We start from the raw sequence: 17,350 nt of genomic DNA, 5'->3' as shown, positions 1-17,350 counted from the left end.
TTTCATATTTTTGGGTAATAAAACCCCACTTTTGAAAAACTGTGTCCTCTTGCCTCACTGCCTTGGTGGAGTGGAGTTTGATGACATTTCTCCTGGAGTGACTTGAACGTGCGTCAAATGCTCGATTTATACACACGTCCATCGATTCAAAATGTTCAAGCCTCCAATTAGACGCCATTTTGATGCTTTATTGGCGTTTGTTGTGAACGCAGCATTAGAAGACAAACACAACCCTTTAGGTCATGTGACTCGACATGTATGGGATGAGGATGAGGTGTAGTAACAGATGGGGAAAAACAGTACAAACACTAGATTTATTTCTTTTTTTATTCTTAAATGATATTTCTTATAAAACAGCATTGTAAATAGAGCCAGTATAGATGAGCACAGGCGATCTGAAACGGTTATTTCTGCAAACCAGATGATGTCATTAGTGTTATCAACAGCGGATTGTCATGGTAACCAGATCATGTGATAAACTCAGCGGTCAGAAACACAAAGGCCATGCACTCAAAGAAAGATCGACGAGTCCGGATTTACACAATTTACAGACGCAAACCAGACAAACACACACATATACACTGAGATTCTAACACACAACCCTTCAAATACCATTAAACCGTTTCCAGCTCTGGCAGAACTCTAGCACTGAGCGATTATGGCAGCACATTTTGGCCTTCATTTAGATTCATTTTCAAACATAATTCATTTGCTCCCTGTTCCAACACTGCAAAAAGACACTAAAATGAACAAAGAGTTGTTCCGGACGAGCTCTAAGAGTCGCACGACTAATGATTGATCCTCAAAGAGATCTGGGCTCTTTGGTCTACGAGCTCTTACTTCACACACTGGTGAGTGTGTGTGTGTGTGTGTGTGTGGGTGTGTGTGGATGACGCGTTCAGAAGTGTCATAAATCTCTATTGGCGAGGCGGACAGGAAATGGGACGCTCAACACGAGACAGAAAGAAGAGAAAGCAGAGCTGACGAAGACAGGAAGCAGAGCTGACGAAGACAGGAAGCAGAGCTGACGAAGACAGGAAGCAGAGCTGACGAAGACAGGAAGCAGAGCTGACGAAGACAGGAAGCAGAGCTGATGAAGACAGGAAGCAGAGCTGACGAAGACAGGAAGCAGAGCTGATGAAGACAGGAAGCAGAGCTGACGAAGACAGGAAGCAGAGCTGACGAAGACAGGAAGCAGAGCTGACGAAGACAGGAAGCAGAGCTGATGAAGACAGGAAGCAGAGCTGATGAAGACAGGAAGCAGAGCTGATGAAGACAGGAAGCAGAGCTGATGAAGACAGGAAGCAGAGCTGATGAAGACAGGAAGCAGAGCTGATGAAGACAGGAAGCAGGAGCAGCCCAGGCTATTGCCGAACTTCCACGTAATTGGCCGGGAAGAGCCCGTAGGCCCCGCGGCACACGCCCCTCCACCAGCCCTCGTCAATCATCTCGATGTTGGTGATGATGTCATCGGGGTCGAAGGAGATCTCATCCTCACCCGCTGCGGAAAAACAGAGGCACGTTACATCACTTCCTGCTGAGAGGAGGCCGATACAGAGCATGCGCTTCTCTTTTCCCACATGGCATGTTAGAGCTTTATTCCACAACAGATTCAATTCAGTGTTTTCCTTAAAGGGATAGTTCACCCAAAAATGAACATTAGCCCATGATTTACTCCCTCTCAGCTCATCCGAGGTTAGGGATGTGACGGTGAGGACATTTCCCCACCGGTTAATTGATGTGTGACAGCACCGGTATCACCGAAGGCTTTTAAATCACTAATTCTATCTAACCGAAAGTAACATGCACACGACCGCTCTGAACTGAAAACGCGCCAGTGCGAACACACACCGTGAATGCGCGCTCGTCTGTAAATGCGCGCTCTGAGGCCATGGGTGCGTCTCAATCAGTTCCTAGTTCAGTAGTTCAGTAGTCAGGGCACTGATCAAGCATTGATCAGTGTATGATCGAGATGCACGCCATGAATGAATAACAGTTCGTCCGTAAAGCCTTGTTTATACTCGACGCGCCCGCGGCAAAAATAAATGCGCGCAGTCAGCGAAGCGGAGGCTCACACCGCGGAGACAGGCCAAAGGAAACAATGCGCGCTCTGAGCGGCCGTGCACAATTTACTTTCGGTTTTGAATTAGCGCCAATTCGGCTGCGGGTTGCTTGAATTGTGGGTTCATTAGCCTATTATTTTTTATGAAAAACACAACAACAAAACAAAAAATGACAAAACTCCCTTAAATAGGCGCTTTTACGTTTCGCTTTGACACCAAATCTTCCACGATCATCTCAGTCAGCTCCTCACTCTTAAATCTGATGAATGACTCCTGCCGCTGCTGAGACTCACGGTCTGATTCTGCTTTATTAAGCAGACACGTTCAGTTTTTATTTGTATTGTCAGTTCTCTAACTGAACTAAATTATTTTATTACTATAAAAAAATCAAAAAGACGGTGGGCGGAGCCACGGTGGGCAAGTGATGTAACCGGTGTTGAGTCTGGACACCGGAAACACCGACTATCGTAGCAAGCCTATCCGAGGTGTGTGTGACATTCTTCTCTCAGACGAATAAAATCTGATTATATTATTACAAAAGTCCAGGCTAATCCAAGCATTAGAATTGGATTCATAGTTGCTCTGTTTTTGAAGTCTATAAAAGTGCATCTGTGCGTCATATAACTGCTCCAGCGGCTCTGGGGTGTTAATAAAGGCCTTCTGAAGCGAAACTTCCAGAAATTGAACACGGAAGGCAGAGGCCGAAAGTTTACTTGATAAAGTTTTAAATATGAATATTTTTCTTCCACAAACGCGTTGATTCGCTTCAGAAGGCCTTTATTAACACCCCAGAGCCGAGTGGAGCAGTTATATGACGCACAGATGCACTTTTTATGGACTTCAAAAACAGAGCAACTATTAATCCAATTCTAATGCTTGGATTAGCCTGGACTTTTGTAATATAACTCAGATTTTATTGTCATACACACCTCGGATGAGCTGAGGGAGAGGAAATCATGGGCTGATGTTCATTTCTGGGTGAACTATCCCTTTAACCCTCTGGGGCTCTTCGGTCATTTCTGACACAAATCCTTTAAAATAAAAATTTTAAAAATCGTAGCTTCATCAGAATGGTCCGAAACTTGGTGACTTTATTGGTACTTGGTATATGAACACCCAAAAAAATTGGGGACAGGATTTGAAAAGTCTAAGTGGTCGTACAAAAAAAAAATAGTCACACTCAGGACCTTCGGGTCAAAAATGACCCCCATAGGAAATGAATGGGACATTGGCAAAAATATGAAAATACAGAGTTTTTTGTGCGTACAATCTACAAATCAGCCACGATGCAGAAAAAAGACTCAACAGTGAAGATCTCTAAAACATCAAGAGCCCGTTCTTCGTACGTCGCTAACTCAGTTAGCCGGATTTGATTGTTGATGATTTGACATGATCTCGGATTGTTTGGTTCTGAAGCTCATCCTGGACTTGTTGTCATAGCAACAGCTCCTTAATCTTAAACCTGCTCGAGCGGCTTATTTCATGTAAACAGGATTAGATTTTGCATCTTGAGGAGATACTTTAAATCTGTCCCAGCCACTGCTACTTTATTACAAGAGTGCATTAATGAACCAGGGGCAATAATAATAATATTAAATAATAATATAAAAATGTTATATTGTATATGTATATGAGAATGTATAGACACAGCCACTTTGATTGAGCGATTTATTTGTGATGGAATAATTACTTTATATAATTGTGTTTTTATTGGTTTACACACATGTTGTACAGTTACTCTGAGCCGTGCATTAATTTAAGTGATGACGGATATTATGGGATGGCTTGATGCAGCGCAAGAGAGGATCATTTGATCTTGACCCTTAAGAAACTTTAATACTGTCACGTTACAAATCTGCTCCAAATTGAATAAAAAATTTAATTACAATATTGAAATAAAAATGTAAAGGGTGTACAAATACTGTATAAAATCATGAATATAAATAATTGGTAATCATGTTTTTAAAAAAAACAAAAAAACATTTATCATTTATCTATTATAACTTTTATGTTGGTTTGGTGGTTTGGCTGTTTCCTTATAAAGGTTCAGAAATTCGTGGGGTTTTTTGTGTAATTTGTCAAGTTTTTTGCCAGGTGGCTTTTTAATTATATGATGTCATGACGTTGCTGTCTTGACGCAGCCAATCGCTGCACTGCTGATCATGGTTTCGAGTATCGCTGCATCTGCCCTCTTCAGGGAACACAAGAACGCGCAGTGATCTTAGATCATTTAATCCAGATATTTTAATCCAATCCGCAAATTCGTTTGAAGAACCAAATTAGCCAGAGATCAGTTATCACGATTAAAAGATCTGGGATCTGTCAAATCATCTCAGATGTAATAAGCGAGGTATGAAGAACGGGCCCCAAGAGTGCAAAATAGACAAAAACACACACACAAAAACACACATAGCTTTTGGAATGGCACGCGTTAATTTGTGTGCGTGTGTTTTTGTGTGTATAAGTGTGTGTTTGTGAGTGAGTTTTTTATACCAAGTACCAATAAAGTCACCAAGTTTCGGACCATTCCGATGAAGCTACAATTTTTTTTATGTTTTTATAAAGCGCAACATCCACTATAGTGGTAAAAATGTGCTATTGTGTGATAGAAATGCTCAATGTGTCCACCGGATGGCACCATCTCATTAAAACATTGCTTTCATGAGGCCTAGGCTTGACTCTAAAATGAAATACAGCTTTAATAAAAAATTTTTTTTAATTATATATATATTAAATGGGAAAATATGGGTCATAATTATTGCATAAATATTAATTTTAAATCATAAAATTATCTTAAAACAACAAAAAAGAAAAGAAAAAATATTATTGAACAAAAATATATTTCATTGATTTTACTCAAATCTTTTTGATCTTAATCCCGCCCTCTGGGTCCTTTTTGACCCGAAGGTCCTGAGTGAGACCCATAAATGAAGAGCCCAGAGGGTTAAAATTCTACAAACACCCCATAATGACAACATGGAAGACGTTTGTTGGAAATCTTTGCAAATTTATTAAAAAATAAAAAACACAATCCCATGTCCGTCAGTATCCCAGCCTCAGGTGTGTGTGAGTTTGATGCTGCTCTGCTGTTGACTGATGGACCTTATATAGACAGGCGTGTGTCTTTCCTCATCAGGTCCATCAGCTGAACTGACCACAGCTGAGTCCAGTCCAGTCCAGTCCAGTCCAGTCCAGTTCAGTCCAGCTGCAGAAACACCTCAGAGGATCAGTGGAAGCAGGAGCACTGGAGCTGGGAATACTGGGAATACTGATGGACATGGGATTGTTTGTTTTTATTCTTAATACATTTGATTTCAAACTAACTTCTTTCATGTTGTCATTATGGGATGCTTGAGGAATCCTTGTGGAATAAAGGCTGTAGCACAACATGTGGAAGAAGTGAAGCGCTGTGAACACTCTCAGATGATCTGTGTGCAATACATTTACTCTGAAACTATTTCAACTCAGAAATTCATAGTAAATTTCCCCAAGTACAATAAGTTTGGGCACCCCAGGTGAAACTTTCTATTAATGTGCATAAAGAAGCCAAGAAAAGATGGAAAAATCTCCAAAAGGCATCATATTACAGATTCACCATTCTTATATGTCAAAAAAGTTAGATTTTATTTCCATCATTTACACTTTCGAAATAACAGAAAACAAAATAAAATGGCGTCTGTAAAAGTTTGGGCAGATTTCATACCTCACACTGCCCCCTTTGGAGAGAATCACCGCTCTAAACGCTTTTTGTGGCCAGCCAAGACTCTTCAATTCTTGTTTGAGGCATCCTCACCCATTCTCCCTTACCAAAGTCTTCCAGGTCTTCGAGATTTCTGGGCTGTCTGTCACACACTGCTCTTTTAGGATCTATAGATTATGTTGAGGTCAGGAGATTGTGAAGGCCAGGGCAAAACCTTCAGGTTACGCCTCTTGATGTAATCCACCGTGGATTTTGAGGTGTGTTTAGGATCATTATCCATTCGTAGAAGCCATCCTCTCTCTCAGCGTCCAGAATTTGCGGAAATTTTATTGAATCCATTTTTCCTTTTTTCGTGCAGTCAAACTTGGGTTTTGACTTGCTTTTCTCACAGTCCTGCGAGCTGTTCTGTCGGATATTTGTCTTGGTCTTCCAGATCTTTCTTCAACTTCCACTGTTCCTGATGACTGCCATTTCTTAATTACCTTCCGAACAGAGGATATTGGCATCTGAAAACGCTTTTGCCATCTTCTTATAGCCTTCTCCTGCTTTGTGAGCATCAACTATTTTCAGTTTCAGTTTTCTACACATCTGCTTAGAACAGGGGTGTCCAAAGTCCGGCCCGGGGATGAATTTTAAACGGCCCACTGCTTGTCTAATAAAATATATTATATGTGGCCCGCCACGGATTTACAAATCGTGCAGTTTCACGATGTCAACACAAGGTGGCAGTGCTAGACTTTAGGCCAGGGAAACCGCGCTAACTTACTTGTGCTCTGCGCAACTCGCAAGCTCTGAACATGTGTTTACCTGCTGAGTGTCTCGATCACATGACCACTAAACAGCCAATGAGAAGCTTTCGAGTCTCCGGTACGAGCTGCAGATCTCTGTGATTTAATTTAGTTTAAATCCAGTTAAACAGCGCTGACTAAACAACAACACTAACATGCAAATCAGCTGAGCCGATTCAGTTCAAATACTTTTCAAACAACACTTCACCATCATTTATTATGGATTTACTGTGGTAACACTCACTGTAACCGTGGTAACATGAACTGTAACCGTGGTAACACTCACCGTAACCGTGGTAACACTCACTGTAACCATGGTAACACTCACTGTAACCGTGGTAATTTGTCAGAAATGTAGGTTAATATCTAATTTTATTTAATTTGTAATGTAGACATGTATTAAATTAGTAACAAAGGCCAAATTGCAGACTATTTTTGTCATAAACTTGCAGTTTTTTTACTTTTTGCCTTGTGTGCACTGCAAAAAATGCACATTTAGTATTTTTGTCTTGTTTCTAGTATACATATATCTAAAAATTATTAAATCAAGATGCATTTACTAAGTTAAATGACATTAGATATATTTTCTGGAAAATAAAATGAAATTGAAGTGAGTTTTTGGTTCAAACATATCTGCCAATGTGGTAAGAAAAATTATGTGTCTGTTTGGAATCTGGTTTCAGTCCCGAACAGAAACACGATTATTTTTCTAATCCATTGGCAGATCATTTAGTTTGTTTCAAGCAAAAACTCAATTCATTTGGACCCCCCCCCCCCAGGAATCAAGAAAAAAATATGTAATTTTCCTTAGTAAAAGCATCTTAATTTAAGAATTTTTAGATATTTGGACTGGAAAAAAGACAGAAATGCCTTTTTATATTTATATTAATATTATTTATATTAAATATTATAAGTAAGAAAAGTATTTATTGTAGTGTGGTTTTACCTGTGGTGATGTAAATAGTGCACTCGTTAATTTAAATAAGAATAGAGTTCTAACTCAGTAATAATATTTATATTTCACCCATTAAAACTTATTGGTTGATGGAAGTTTTACAGATATTGTTAAATATCTATAAATGTATATCTGTGTCCTATCTCAAGCTACTGTCAGCTCAAGCTTTTGTCAAATCTGTCATGTTTCCAAGAAACAAAACATGTCATTATATATATATATATATAATAGAAAAGGAACCGGCCCTCGGGTATGTCCACAACATCGAATCTGGCCCCCTTTAAATTAGTGTGGACACCCCTGGGCTAGAAGAACCCACGGTGCTGATTGCTGGGGCAAGGTCAGGTGAGTCTGGGCATTTAAAGCCTCTGAGATTGACATCACCTGGTCTTTCCAGACGATGATGAGAACAATCCATGACTGTCAGGTCTCCGCTCGCCAAAGGGTGAGGTATTAAATCTGCAGGGTAACCAAACTTTTGCAGACGCCATTTTTTTGTTTTCTGTTATTTTGAAAGTGTAAATGATAATAACTTTTTTTGACATATTATAAGAATGGTTAATCTATAATTTGATGCCTTTTGGAGATTTTTCCATCTTTTCTTGGCTTCGTTACGCACATTAATAAATGTTTTCACCTGGGGTGCCCAAACTTTCGATCCCCACTGTAAATAAGGAAGCTTGTTTCTTTATTTCTTGTTTAAAATAAAACAATGTAAATTGCAACTTTTCCCCCTCAGAATTACAAGTTATAATTGAGAGATATAAAAACACATTTTTATTTTTTACTCCATGGTAGAAACAAACTTCCATAATTGTGATTTTTTTTTTTAAGTTGCAACTACCATTTTACATTTTTTTTGATTCCCTATATACAAAAATGTTAAACAGAAACAAGCTTTCAAGTCTCTCTTGTCAAATGTACTTCTATAATATTTGTTTCAATTGCAACTTCGAAAAGTAATTTTCCAAGAGTTTAAAAAGGACAGTGTCATCAGACATCTGTGCCTCCGGTGAAGGCCCGCCCACTTTAAAATCAGCCAATCAGTGAGTGTGTGTGTGTGTGTGTGTGTGTGTGTGTGTGTGTGTGTGATGGGTAGGTTTAGGGTCAGTGTAAAGGGATAGAAAATACGGTTTGTACGGTATAAAAACCATTACGCCTATGGAATGTCCTCACATTTCACAAAAACAAACATGTGTGTGTGTGGGCATGTTTTCGTGAAATATCAGGACGCAAATGTGTATAATGACATGGGTATTACAAAAAGAGGGTGAAATATGAGGACGTTCCCCATGTCCTCACTTTTCAAAATGCTTATAAATCACACAGAACGAGTTTTTTTTCACAGAAAGTGAACTGCACAGTCTCCTGTGAGGGTTAAGTTTAGGGGCAGGGGCAGTGTGTGTGTGTGTGTGTGTGTGTGTGTGTGTGTGTGTGTGAGCGTGTGTGTGTGTTCTGTTGGTGTTGCAGACAGTGTAGACGCTGCTGAAAACCCTTCACCCAAAATGACCGGCCATTTAAATTGCTTGCATATCTCATGCTAAATTATCACCAAATATTGAATTGAATCTTTTGCAACTTGCTTTCTTTCAGCGAGCACATGATTCTGTCTCTGCCCGAGCCGATGATAACTGAAAGAAAACTGATGATTATACATCAGAAGTTAATACAGAGAGATTTATTAGCAACTCATAAAAGGCCGGTCATGTCTGATGGTGGGAAAAAATCCTGAAAGAGTACAAACTTACTGGCTTTGCTCACACACGGTGTAATAACTTCCTAAATATTATGACATTGTTTTAGTCCTATAACATTTATATAAAGTTAACTAGTGTCTTCAAGAAGAAGAGCCGTGTGAAAACGACCGAACATGAGATCAAGCCATCAAACGCTTCTCTTACCAGCCTGATAGTCATACAGAGCCACAGCAGTCACGCCCAGATCCTCGCCATACTCGTACGACTGAGCACCTGCACACACACACACACACGCACACGCACACACACACACACACACACACACACACACACACACACACACACACACACACACACACACACACACGAAGATGTAATAGCCCATATGTTGAGGTTTAGTCCATTTGAAGGGAAGTGTTCAGGGCTCGACATTAAGCTGGCTCACTTGTCCGAGTAAAACATTTGCTTGTCCGGATTTTTTTAGTAAATATAATTTATTCTGAAGCAATATTCTCACCTGTGTTCAATCAGCTTTGACATATTTAATTATGTATATTTGTGATATTTGTACCTTTTTATAAAGGGCATTTTTCCATAATCTTATTAAATATAGGCTATGCTTCAGCTTTCATTTTATATTCTTAAATTTGATCTATAAATTAAATTAGAATAAGACACTATAGACTGTTACCAATCAAATTAAATTATTTACACTGAAAACTTACAACTGCATTAAATAATGTTATGAGATTATTTTAAATATTTTTGAATATACAAATAAGAAATGTTGGATCTCCACTTCCACCGATGCAGAATCATTACTGCACTTTGGTGATTCCCTTTTTGTTTTGACATTTTACTCTGGATACTTGTCCGTCGGGCAAGTAAAGTTATTTTTCACTTGCCCCTTCAAAAAATCCACATGTCCCGGACAAGCGTTAATATCGAGCCCTGGGGTGTGTGTTTAGAGCAATGCTGTCCGCACCTGAGGACTGGAACTGGTCCGGCTCAGGGTTCTGGTACAGGTCTTCCTGAACTGGCTCTTCATATGTGGCTTCAGCTGAGACCGGCTCCAGCTCGTACACATTCGCACCATTCTCCACCGAGTCCCTGACCGGCTCTCTGATTGGCTCTCTGACCGGCTCTCTGATTGGCTCTCTGACCGGCTCTCTGATCGGCTCTCTGATTGGCTCTCTGACCGGCTCTCTGATTGGCTCTCTGATTGGCTCCTCCTAAAAACCAGACACGATACACACCATCAGTCAGTGTGCTTTAGTGATCCACTCATCCTTCACATCGCCTAACACTGCAAAAAATGCTTTTCGTACTTAGTATTTTTGTCTTGTTTTCAGTCCAAATATCTAAAAAATCTTACATTAAGAAGCATTTACTAGACAAGAAAAGTTAAAGTCTTGTTTTGGGGAAAAATAACTCAAAATTAAGGGAGTTTTTGCTTAAAATACGCAAAATAATCTGCCAATGGCATAAGCAAAATAATGTTAATTCAAACAGAAAACAAGATTATTTTGCTTAGCCCATTGGCAGATTATTCTGTGCCACAAAACAAAAGCCACAACACCCCCTCACATGTGGACATTACACATTATGACACGCTAAGCCTTGCTAAAGGACACATCATCACACGTCATGTGACACAGAGAGAGCATTAGCATTACCTTCAGCTAAACTAAACCATTTACTACTTCAAATGAAACAAACATTCACTGAAATATAAGAAACACTTCAGTTAAGGGGACAGAAGCGTTTAAATCAACAGTCCACAAGAGGGCGCAACACACACACACACACACACACACACACACACACACACACACACACACACACACACACACACACACACACACACAGTATATTTGTACTTTAAATATTGTAGAACAGGTGATGCGAGTTTGAATGTTAATACCATTAATTGTTCCAAATCAGTTGTTAATTCTGACCTGTTATAGGACATTAACGCAGCGACTGACAGTGTTCCTGTAGTTACAGCATTAGATCAGAGATTATACCTGATATACACCGATCAGGCATAACATTATAACACTGATGATCTCTTCATCTCCTGTCAGTGGGTGGGATATATTAGGCAGCAAGTGAACATTTTGTCCTCAGAGTTGATGTGTTAGAAGCAGGAAAAATGGGCAAGCGTAAGGATTTGAGCGAGTTTGACAAGGGCCAGATTGTGACGGCTGGACGACTGGGTCAGAGCATCTCCAAAACTGCAGCTCTTGTGGGGTGTTCACGGTCTGCAGTGGCCAGTCTCTATCAAAAGTGGAGGACCAGTGGAGAACCGGCCACAGGGTCATGAAGGACCAGTGGAGAACCGGCCACAGGGTCATAAAGGACCAGTGGAGAACCGACCACAGGGTCATGAAGGACCAGTGGAGAACCGGCCACAGGGTCATGAAGGACCAGTGGAGAACCGGTCACAGGGTCATGAAGGACCAGTGGAGAACCGGCCACAGGGTCATAAAGGACCAGTGGAGAACCGACCACAGGGTCATGAAGGACCAGTGGAGAACCGGCCACAGGGTCATGGAGGACCAGTGGAGAACCGGCCACAGGGTCATGAAGGACCAGTGGAGAACCGGCCACAGGGTCATAAAGGACCAGTGGAGAACCGACCACAGGGTCATGAAGGACCAGTGGAGAACCGGCCACAGGGTCATGAAGGACCAGTGGAGAACCGGCCACAGGGTCATGGAGGACCAGTGGAGAACCGGCCACAGGGTCATGAAGGACCAGTGGAGAACCGGCCACAGGGTCATGGAGGACCAGTGGAGAACCGGCCACAGGGTCATGAAGGACCAGTGGAGAACCGGCCACAGGGTCATGGAGGACCAGTGGAGAACCGGCCACAGGGTCATGAAGGACCAGTGGAGAACCGGCCACAGGGTCATGGAGGACCAGTGGAGAACCGGCCACAGGGTCATGGAGGACCAGTGGAGAACCGGCCACAGGGTCATGGAGGACCAGTGGAGAACCGGCCACAGGGTCATGAAGGACCAGTGGAGAACCGACCACAGGGTCATGGAGGACCAGTGGAGAACCGGCCACAGGGTCATAAAGGACCAGTGGAGAACCGACCACAGGGTCATGGAGGACCAGTGGAGAACCGGCCACAGGGTCATGAAGGACCAGTGGAGAACCGACCACAGGGTCATGGAGGACCAGTGGAGAACCGGCCACAGGGTCATGAAGGACCAGTGGAGAACCGGCCACAGGGTCATGAAGGACAAGTGGAGAACCGGCCACAGGGTCATGAAGGACCAGTGGAGAACCGACCACAGGGTCATGGAGGACCAGTGGAGAACCGGCCACAGGGTCATGAAGGACCAGTGGAGAACCGGCCACAGGGTCATAAAGGACCAGTGGAGAACCGACCACAGGGTCATGGAGGACCAGTGGAGAACCGGCCACAGGGTCATGAAGGACCAGTGGAGAACCGGCCACAGGGTCATGAAGGACCAGTGGAGAACCGGCCACAGGGTCATGAAGGACCAGTGGAGAACCGGCCACAGGGTCATGGAGGACCAGTGGAGAACCGGCCACAGGGTCATGAAGGACCAGTGGAGAACCGGCCACAGGGTCATGAAGGACCAGTGGAGAACCGGCCACAGGGTCATGAAGGACCAGTGGAGAACCGGCCACAGGGTCATGAAGGACCAGTGACCAGTCAGGGTGCCCATGCTGACCCCTGACCCCGCCAATGGAAGCAATGGAAGAAGACGTGGCGGCGGAGGCAGTGATGCTTTGGGCAATGTTCTGCTGGGAAACCTTGGGTCCTCCATCATGTGGATGTGACTTTGACACGTCTCACCTACCTCAGCATTGTTGAGCCCATGTCCAGCCTTTCATGGAGACGGTTTTCCCTGTGGCTGTGGCTCTTTCAGCAGATAATGCGCCGCCACAAAGCACAAATGCTTCAGGAATGCTTTGAGGAGCACAACAACGAGTCCATGCCTCGAACATAAGCTCATGGCTGATTGGTGTATACTAAAGTGAACTGAACTGAATCAGACGTGTGTGTGATGTGCACCTTCTGCTGAGTGCGCGCCTCCTCCTGCTCCTGCTTCTCCTTGGCCTGCCGCCGGGCTCTCTCCTCCTCCGCCCTCTTCTTATCCTCCTCCTCCGTCTGCTTGGCTATGTTCTCGAAGCGAGCCTTGATACTGCCAGCACTGTTTCCAGCTGAGGAGAGCAGAGGGAGCTTCACACACTGAACACCAGCACACACACTCCACTAGGGCGGTCAAATATACATTACAACATGACGTGAAATATCCGTAAAAATAAACTATCCGGTTTTTAAAGTGCCATGTTGCACATTTTTTACAGTCTATGATTAGATCGTTTGTTTTTTATTTTATTGTTTGCCATCTCATCTAATAGAGGGCGCTTTAAGCGTATTGTAGCGGCCCATGACCAAATCAAGCCAATAATAGCCTGTCCAGTGTTGCCAAGTCTACGCTTCTCCCGCAAAATTGTGCTACTTCAACACTGTTGATGCGGCAGGGTTCCCACTGTTTTTCAGCAACCATTTTCCAGTACTTTTCCAGGACATTTTCAATTTTACTACGGCGGGAATAAAAGACAAGGATCATGCCAGATATTGCTTTCTAAGTCTTTAAAAGCCGTACAGTTTATTGGCATTATTTAACAATCCAGCATTTTTCAATATGAGCTCTTAAATCATACATTATGACTATGGAATACCACAGAATAGAAAAAAAAAAGGTAATTGTGACTTTTTATTTCGCTATTCTGACTTTCTCGCAATTGCGAGTTTACATATTTGTGATATAAACACGAAAATTGTTGCAATTCTTTTTTCCTCAGAATTGGACTTTATAACTTGCAATTGCAGTTTAGACCTCGCAATTCTGAGAAAAGAACTCAGAATTGCAAGATATAAACTCGCAATTGCGCAAAAAAAGTAAATTGTGAAGAAAAGGTCAGAATTGCGAGTTTATATCACGCAATTCTGACTATATAACACACAAATGTGACTTTACATCAAAATGATGTGATTAGGGAGCAGCTTACGAGTTAACATTCACTGCATACATTTGAGCAGTTATAGCATTAGCTATTAAACATCATTATTCAAAATAATACTCATACGTATCAAACTCTGTGCTTTCTGCAACTAGCGCTAATTGTTTGGGCCAGCGATAAACTCTTTATACTCGGCTAAAGAAATAACTTTTTTTGAAAGAATTTTCCCAGACAACAAGATTTTCCAGGACATTTTACATTTTCTCTAATTTTCCATGACTGGAAAATTTGTCATCAATTTTCCAGGTTTTCCAGGACGAGTGGGAACCCTGTGCGGGCTGTTTTTCACGTCTGTGGGTTGAAGCGACCCCAATTATTTGATATTTAGCCCCGGGAATGCAAATTTTAGTAGGCAACCATGGCAAAAAAACATATTTTACCCCCAAATGCGATTTTTAGCGGAGAAGCCCCCTGAAACGCGATTGGGCTTGTTTTGAGCTAGTTTTGAGTAGCGATTGGGCGGGTTTTGTTGTGAAAACCTGGCAACCCTGAGCCTGCCTGTTTTGAAAATGGATAACTCTCAGAACGGCCAGCCTGAGCGGACAATTACGACCCCAACCCATCTTAAAAGTAGTGTCTGGAAACATTTTGGGTGGTAAAGTAACCGTTAAAGATCAGGTCTTTTGCCGACTTTGCCAAAAACGGTTTACTTACACATCCTCGACATCCAATCTTCGCGCTCACCTGTCGAGTTACCATTACCTTGCCCTGGAGGACCAATGAGCTGCAGAGTTTAGCTCCAACCCTGATCAAACTCGCCTACCTGTGATTTCCTAATGAACCTGAAGACATTGATTAGCATGCTCAGGTGAGTTTGATCAGGGTTGGAGCTAAACTCTGCAGCTCATTGGCCCTCCAGGGCAAGGTTTGAATAACCCTGATATAGGCTATGCATAGTGGCTCTTCATATCGATTAAGTTGATAACCTGCTGTTTCAGACATTAAGTTAACAATTCGTTTTTCCAGACAGGCTATGGCCTGAGTCCTGTTTATGACTGTCAGACTGTTGAAACATTTGAGATTGAATCTCCGTTATAGTGTTGTTGGGGGGGGGGGGGGGGGGATAGATCAAAAAACGGATATATTTGATATCCGTTCGTATCAGATTTTCCTCAGAAATGCCAGCCCTAGTCTCCACACTCACCTGCTTCCACAGGGCGGGTCTTCTGATAGGCCGCACTCGGCTTCTCCACCTCCTCAAACGTGCCGGCGCTCTGAGCACAACAGCAAAGCACACATCATCATCATCATCATCATCATCATCATCATGCTGCAGAAACACACGCTGATAACAGATGTACTGTGTGTTCATTACCTTGTCCATTCGGTCCTTCTGCACGCCAAACTTCCCTCCAAAGCCTTTGGAATAATCTACAATGATGACAAAATGTTACACATATGAGATCCCCCACAAGTCATCAGTGTGTCATCATCAGTGTGTCATCATCAGTGTGTCGTCATCATCAGTGTGTCGTCATCATCAGTGTGTCGTCATCATCATCAGTGTGTCGTCATCATCAGCAGCAGTGTGTCGTCGTCATCAGTGTGTCGTCATCAGTGTGTCATCATCAGTGTGTCGTCATCAGTGTGTCATCATCAGTGTGTCGTCATCAGTGTGTCATCATCAGTGTGTCGTCATCATCATCAGTGTGTCGTCATCATCAGCAGCAGTGTGTCGTCATCATCAGTGTGTCATCATCAGTGTGTCGTCATCATCAGTGTGTCGTCATCATCAGTGTGTCGTCATCATCAGTGTGTCGTCGTCATCAGTGTCGTCGTCATCAGTGTGTCGTCATCAGTGTGTCGTCATCATCAGTGTGTCGTCATCAGTGTGTCGTCATCATCAGTGTGTCGTCATCATCAGTGTGTCGTCATCATCAGTGTGTCGTCATCATCAGTGTGTCGTCATCATCAGTGTGTCGTCATCATCAGTGTGTCGTCATCAGTGTGTCGTCATCATCAGTGTGTCGTCATCATCAGTGTGTCGTCGTCATCAGTGTGTCGTCATCAGTGTGTCGTCATCATCAGTGTGTCATCATCAGTGTGTCGTCATCAGTGTGTCGTCATCAGTGTGTCGTCATCAGTGTGTCGTCATCAGTGTGTCGTCATCAGTGTGTCGTCATCAGTGTGTCGTCATCAGTGTGTCGTCATCATCAGTGTGTCGTCATCAGTGTCGTCATCATCAGTGTGTCATCATCAGTGTGTCGTCGTCATCAGTGTGTCGTCATCATCAGTGTCGTCGTCATCAGTGTGTCGTCATCATCATCAGTGTGTCGTCATCAGTGTGTCATCATCAGTGTGTCGTCGTCATCAGTGTGTCGTCATCATCAGTGTCGTCGTCATCAGTGTGTCGTCATCATCAGTGTGTCGTCATCATCAGTGTGTCGTCATCAGTGTGTCGTCATCAGTGTGTCGTCATCAGTGTGTCGTCATCAGTGTGTCATCATCAGTGTGTCGTCATCATCAGTGTGTCGTCATCATCAGTGTGTCGTCATCATCAGTGTGTCGTCATCATCAGTGTGTCGTCATCATCAGTGTGTCGTCATCAGTGTGTCGTCATCATCAGTGTGTCGTCATCATCAGTGTGTCGTCATCATCAGTGTGTCGTCATCATCAGTGTGTCGTCATCATCAGTGTGTCGTCATCAGTGTGTCATCATCAGTGTGTCATCGTCATCAGTGTGTCGTCGTCATCAGTGTGTCGTCATCATCAGTGTGTCGTCATCAGTGTGTCATCATCAGTGTGTCGTCATCATCAGTGTGTCGTCATCATCAGTGTGTCGTCATCAGTGTGTCATCATCAGTGTGTCGTCATCATCAGTGTGTCGTCATCAGTGTGTCGTCATCATCAGTGTGTCATCATCAGTGTCGTCATCATCAGTGTGTCGTCATCATCAGTGTGTCGTCATCATCAGTGTGTCGTCATCATCAGTGTGTCGTCATCATCAGTGTGTCGTCATCATCAGTGTGTCGTCATCATCAGTGTGTCGTCATCAGTGTGTCGTCATCAGTGTGTCGTCATCATCAGTGTGTCGTCATCAGTGTGTCGTCATCATCAGTGTGTCGTCATCAGTG

At 42.9% G+C, this 17,350-nt stretch overlaps 1 protein-coding gene across 1 annotated transcript in view; it reads right to left on the bottom strand.

Annotated features, from left to right (window-relative positions):
• Positions 1–295: 295 nt before the first annotated feature.
• Positions 296–17,350, bottom strand: part of cttn (cortactin) — a 59,999-nt gene continuing 42,944 nt past the window's right edge. The window contains exons 10-15 of the mRNA XM_079824674.1: positions 15,592–15,647; positions 15,421–15,490; positions 13,261–13,409; positions 10,189–10,435; positions 9,408–9,476; positions 296–1,501 (exon numbers count right to left, since the gene is read on the bottom strand). Coding sequence (XP_079680800.1) covers positions 1,365–1,501; positions 9,408–9,476; positions 10,189–10,435; positions 13,261–13,409; positions 15,421–15,490; positions 15,592–15,647 — 728 coding nt within the window. The 3' untranslated portion in view covers positions 296–1,364. The remainder of the gene's footprint in view (positions 1,502–9,407; positions 9,477–10,188; positions 10,436–13,260; positions 13,410–15,420; positions 15,491–15,591; positions 15,648–17,350) is intronic.

The sequence above is a fragment of the Gobio gobio genome (genome assembly GCF_949357685.1).
Source record: "Gobio gobio genome assembly, chromosome: 9".
NCBI classification, from domain to species: Eukaryota; Metazoa; Chordata; class Actinopteri; order Cypriniformes; family Gobionidae; genus Gobio; species Gobio gobio.
This window is presented reverse-complemented; position numbering and strand designations above follow the sequence as displayed.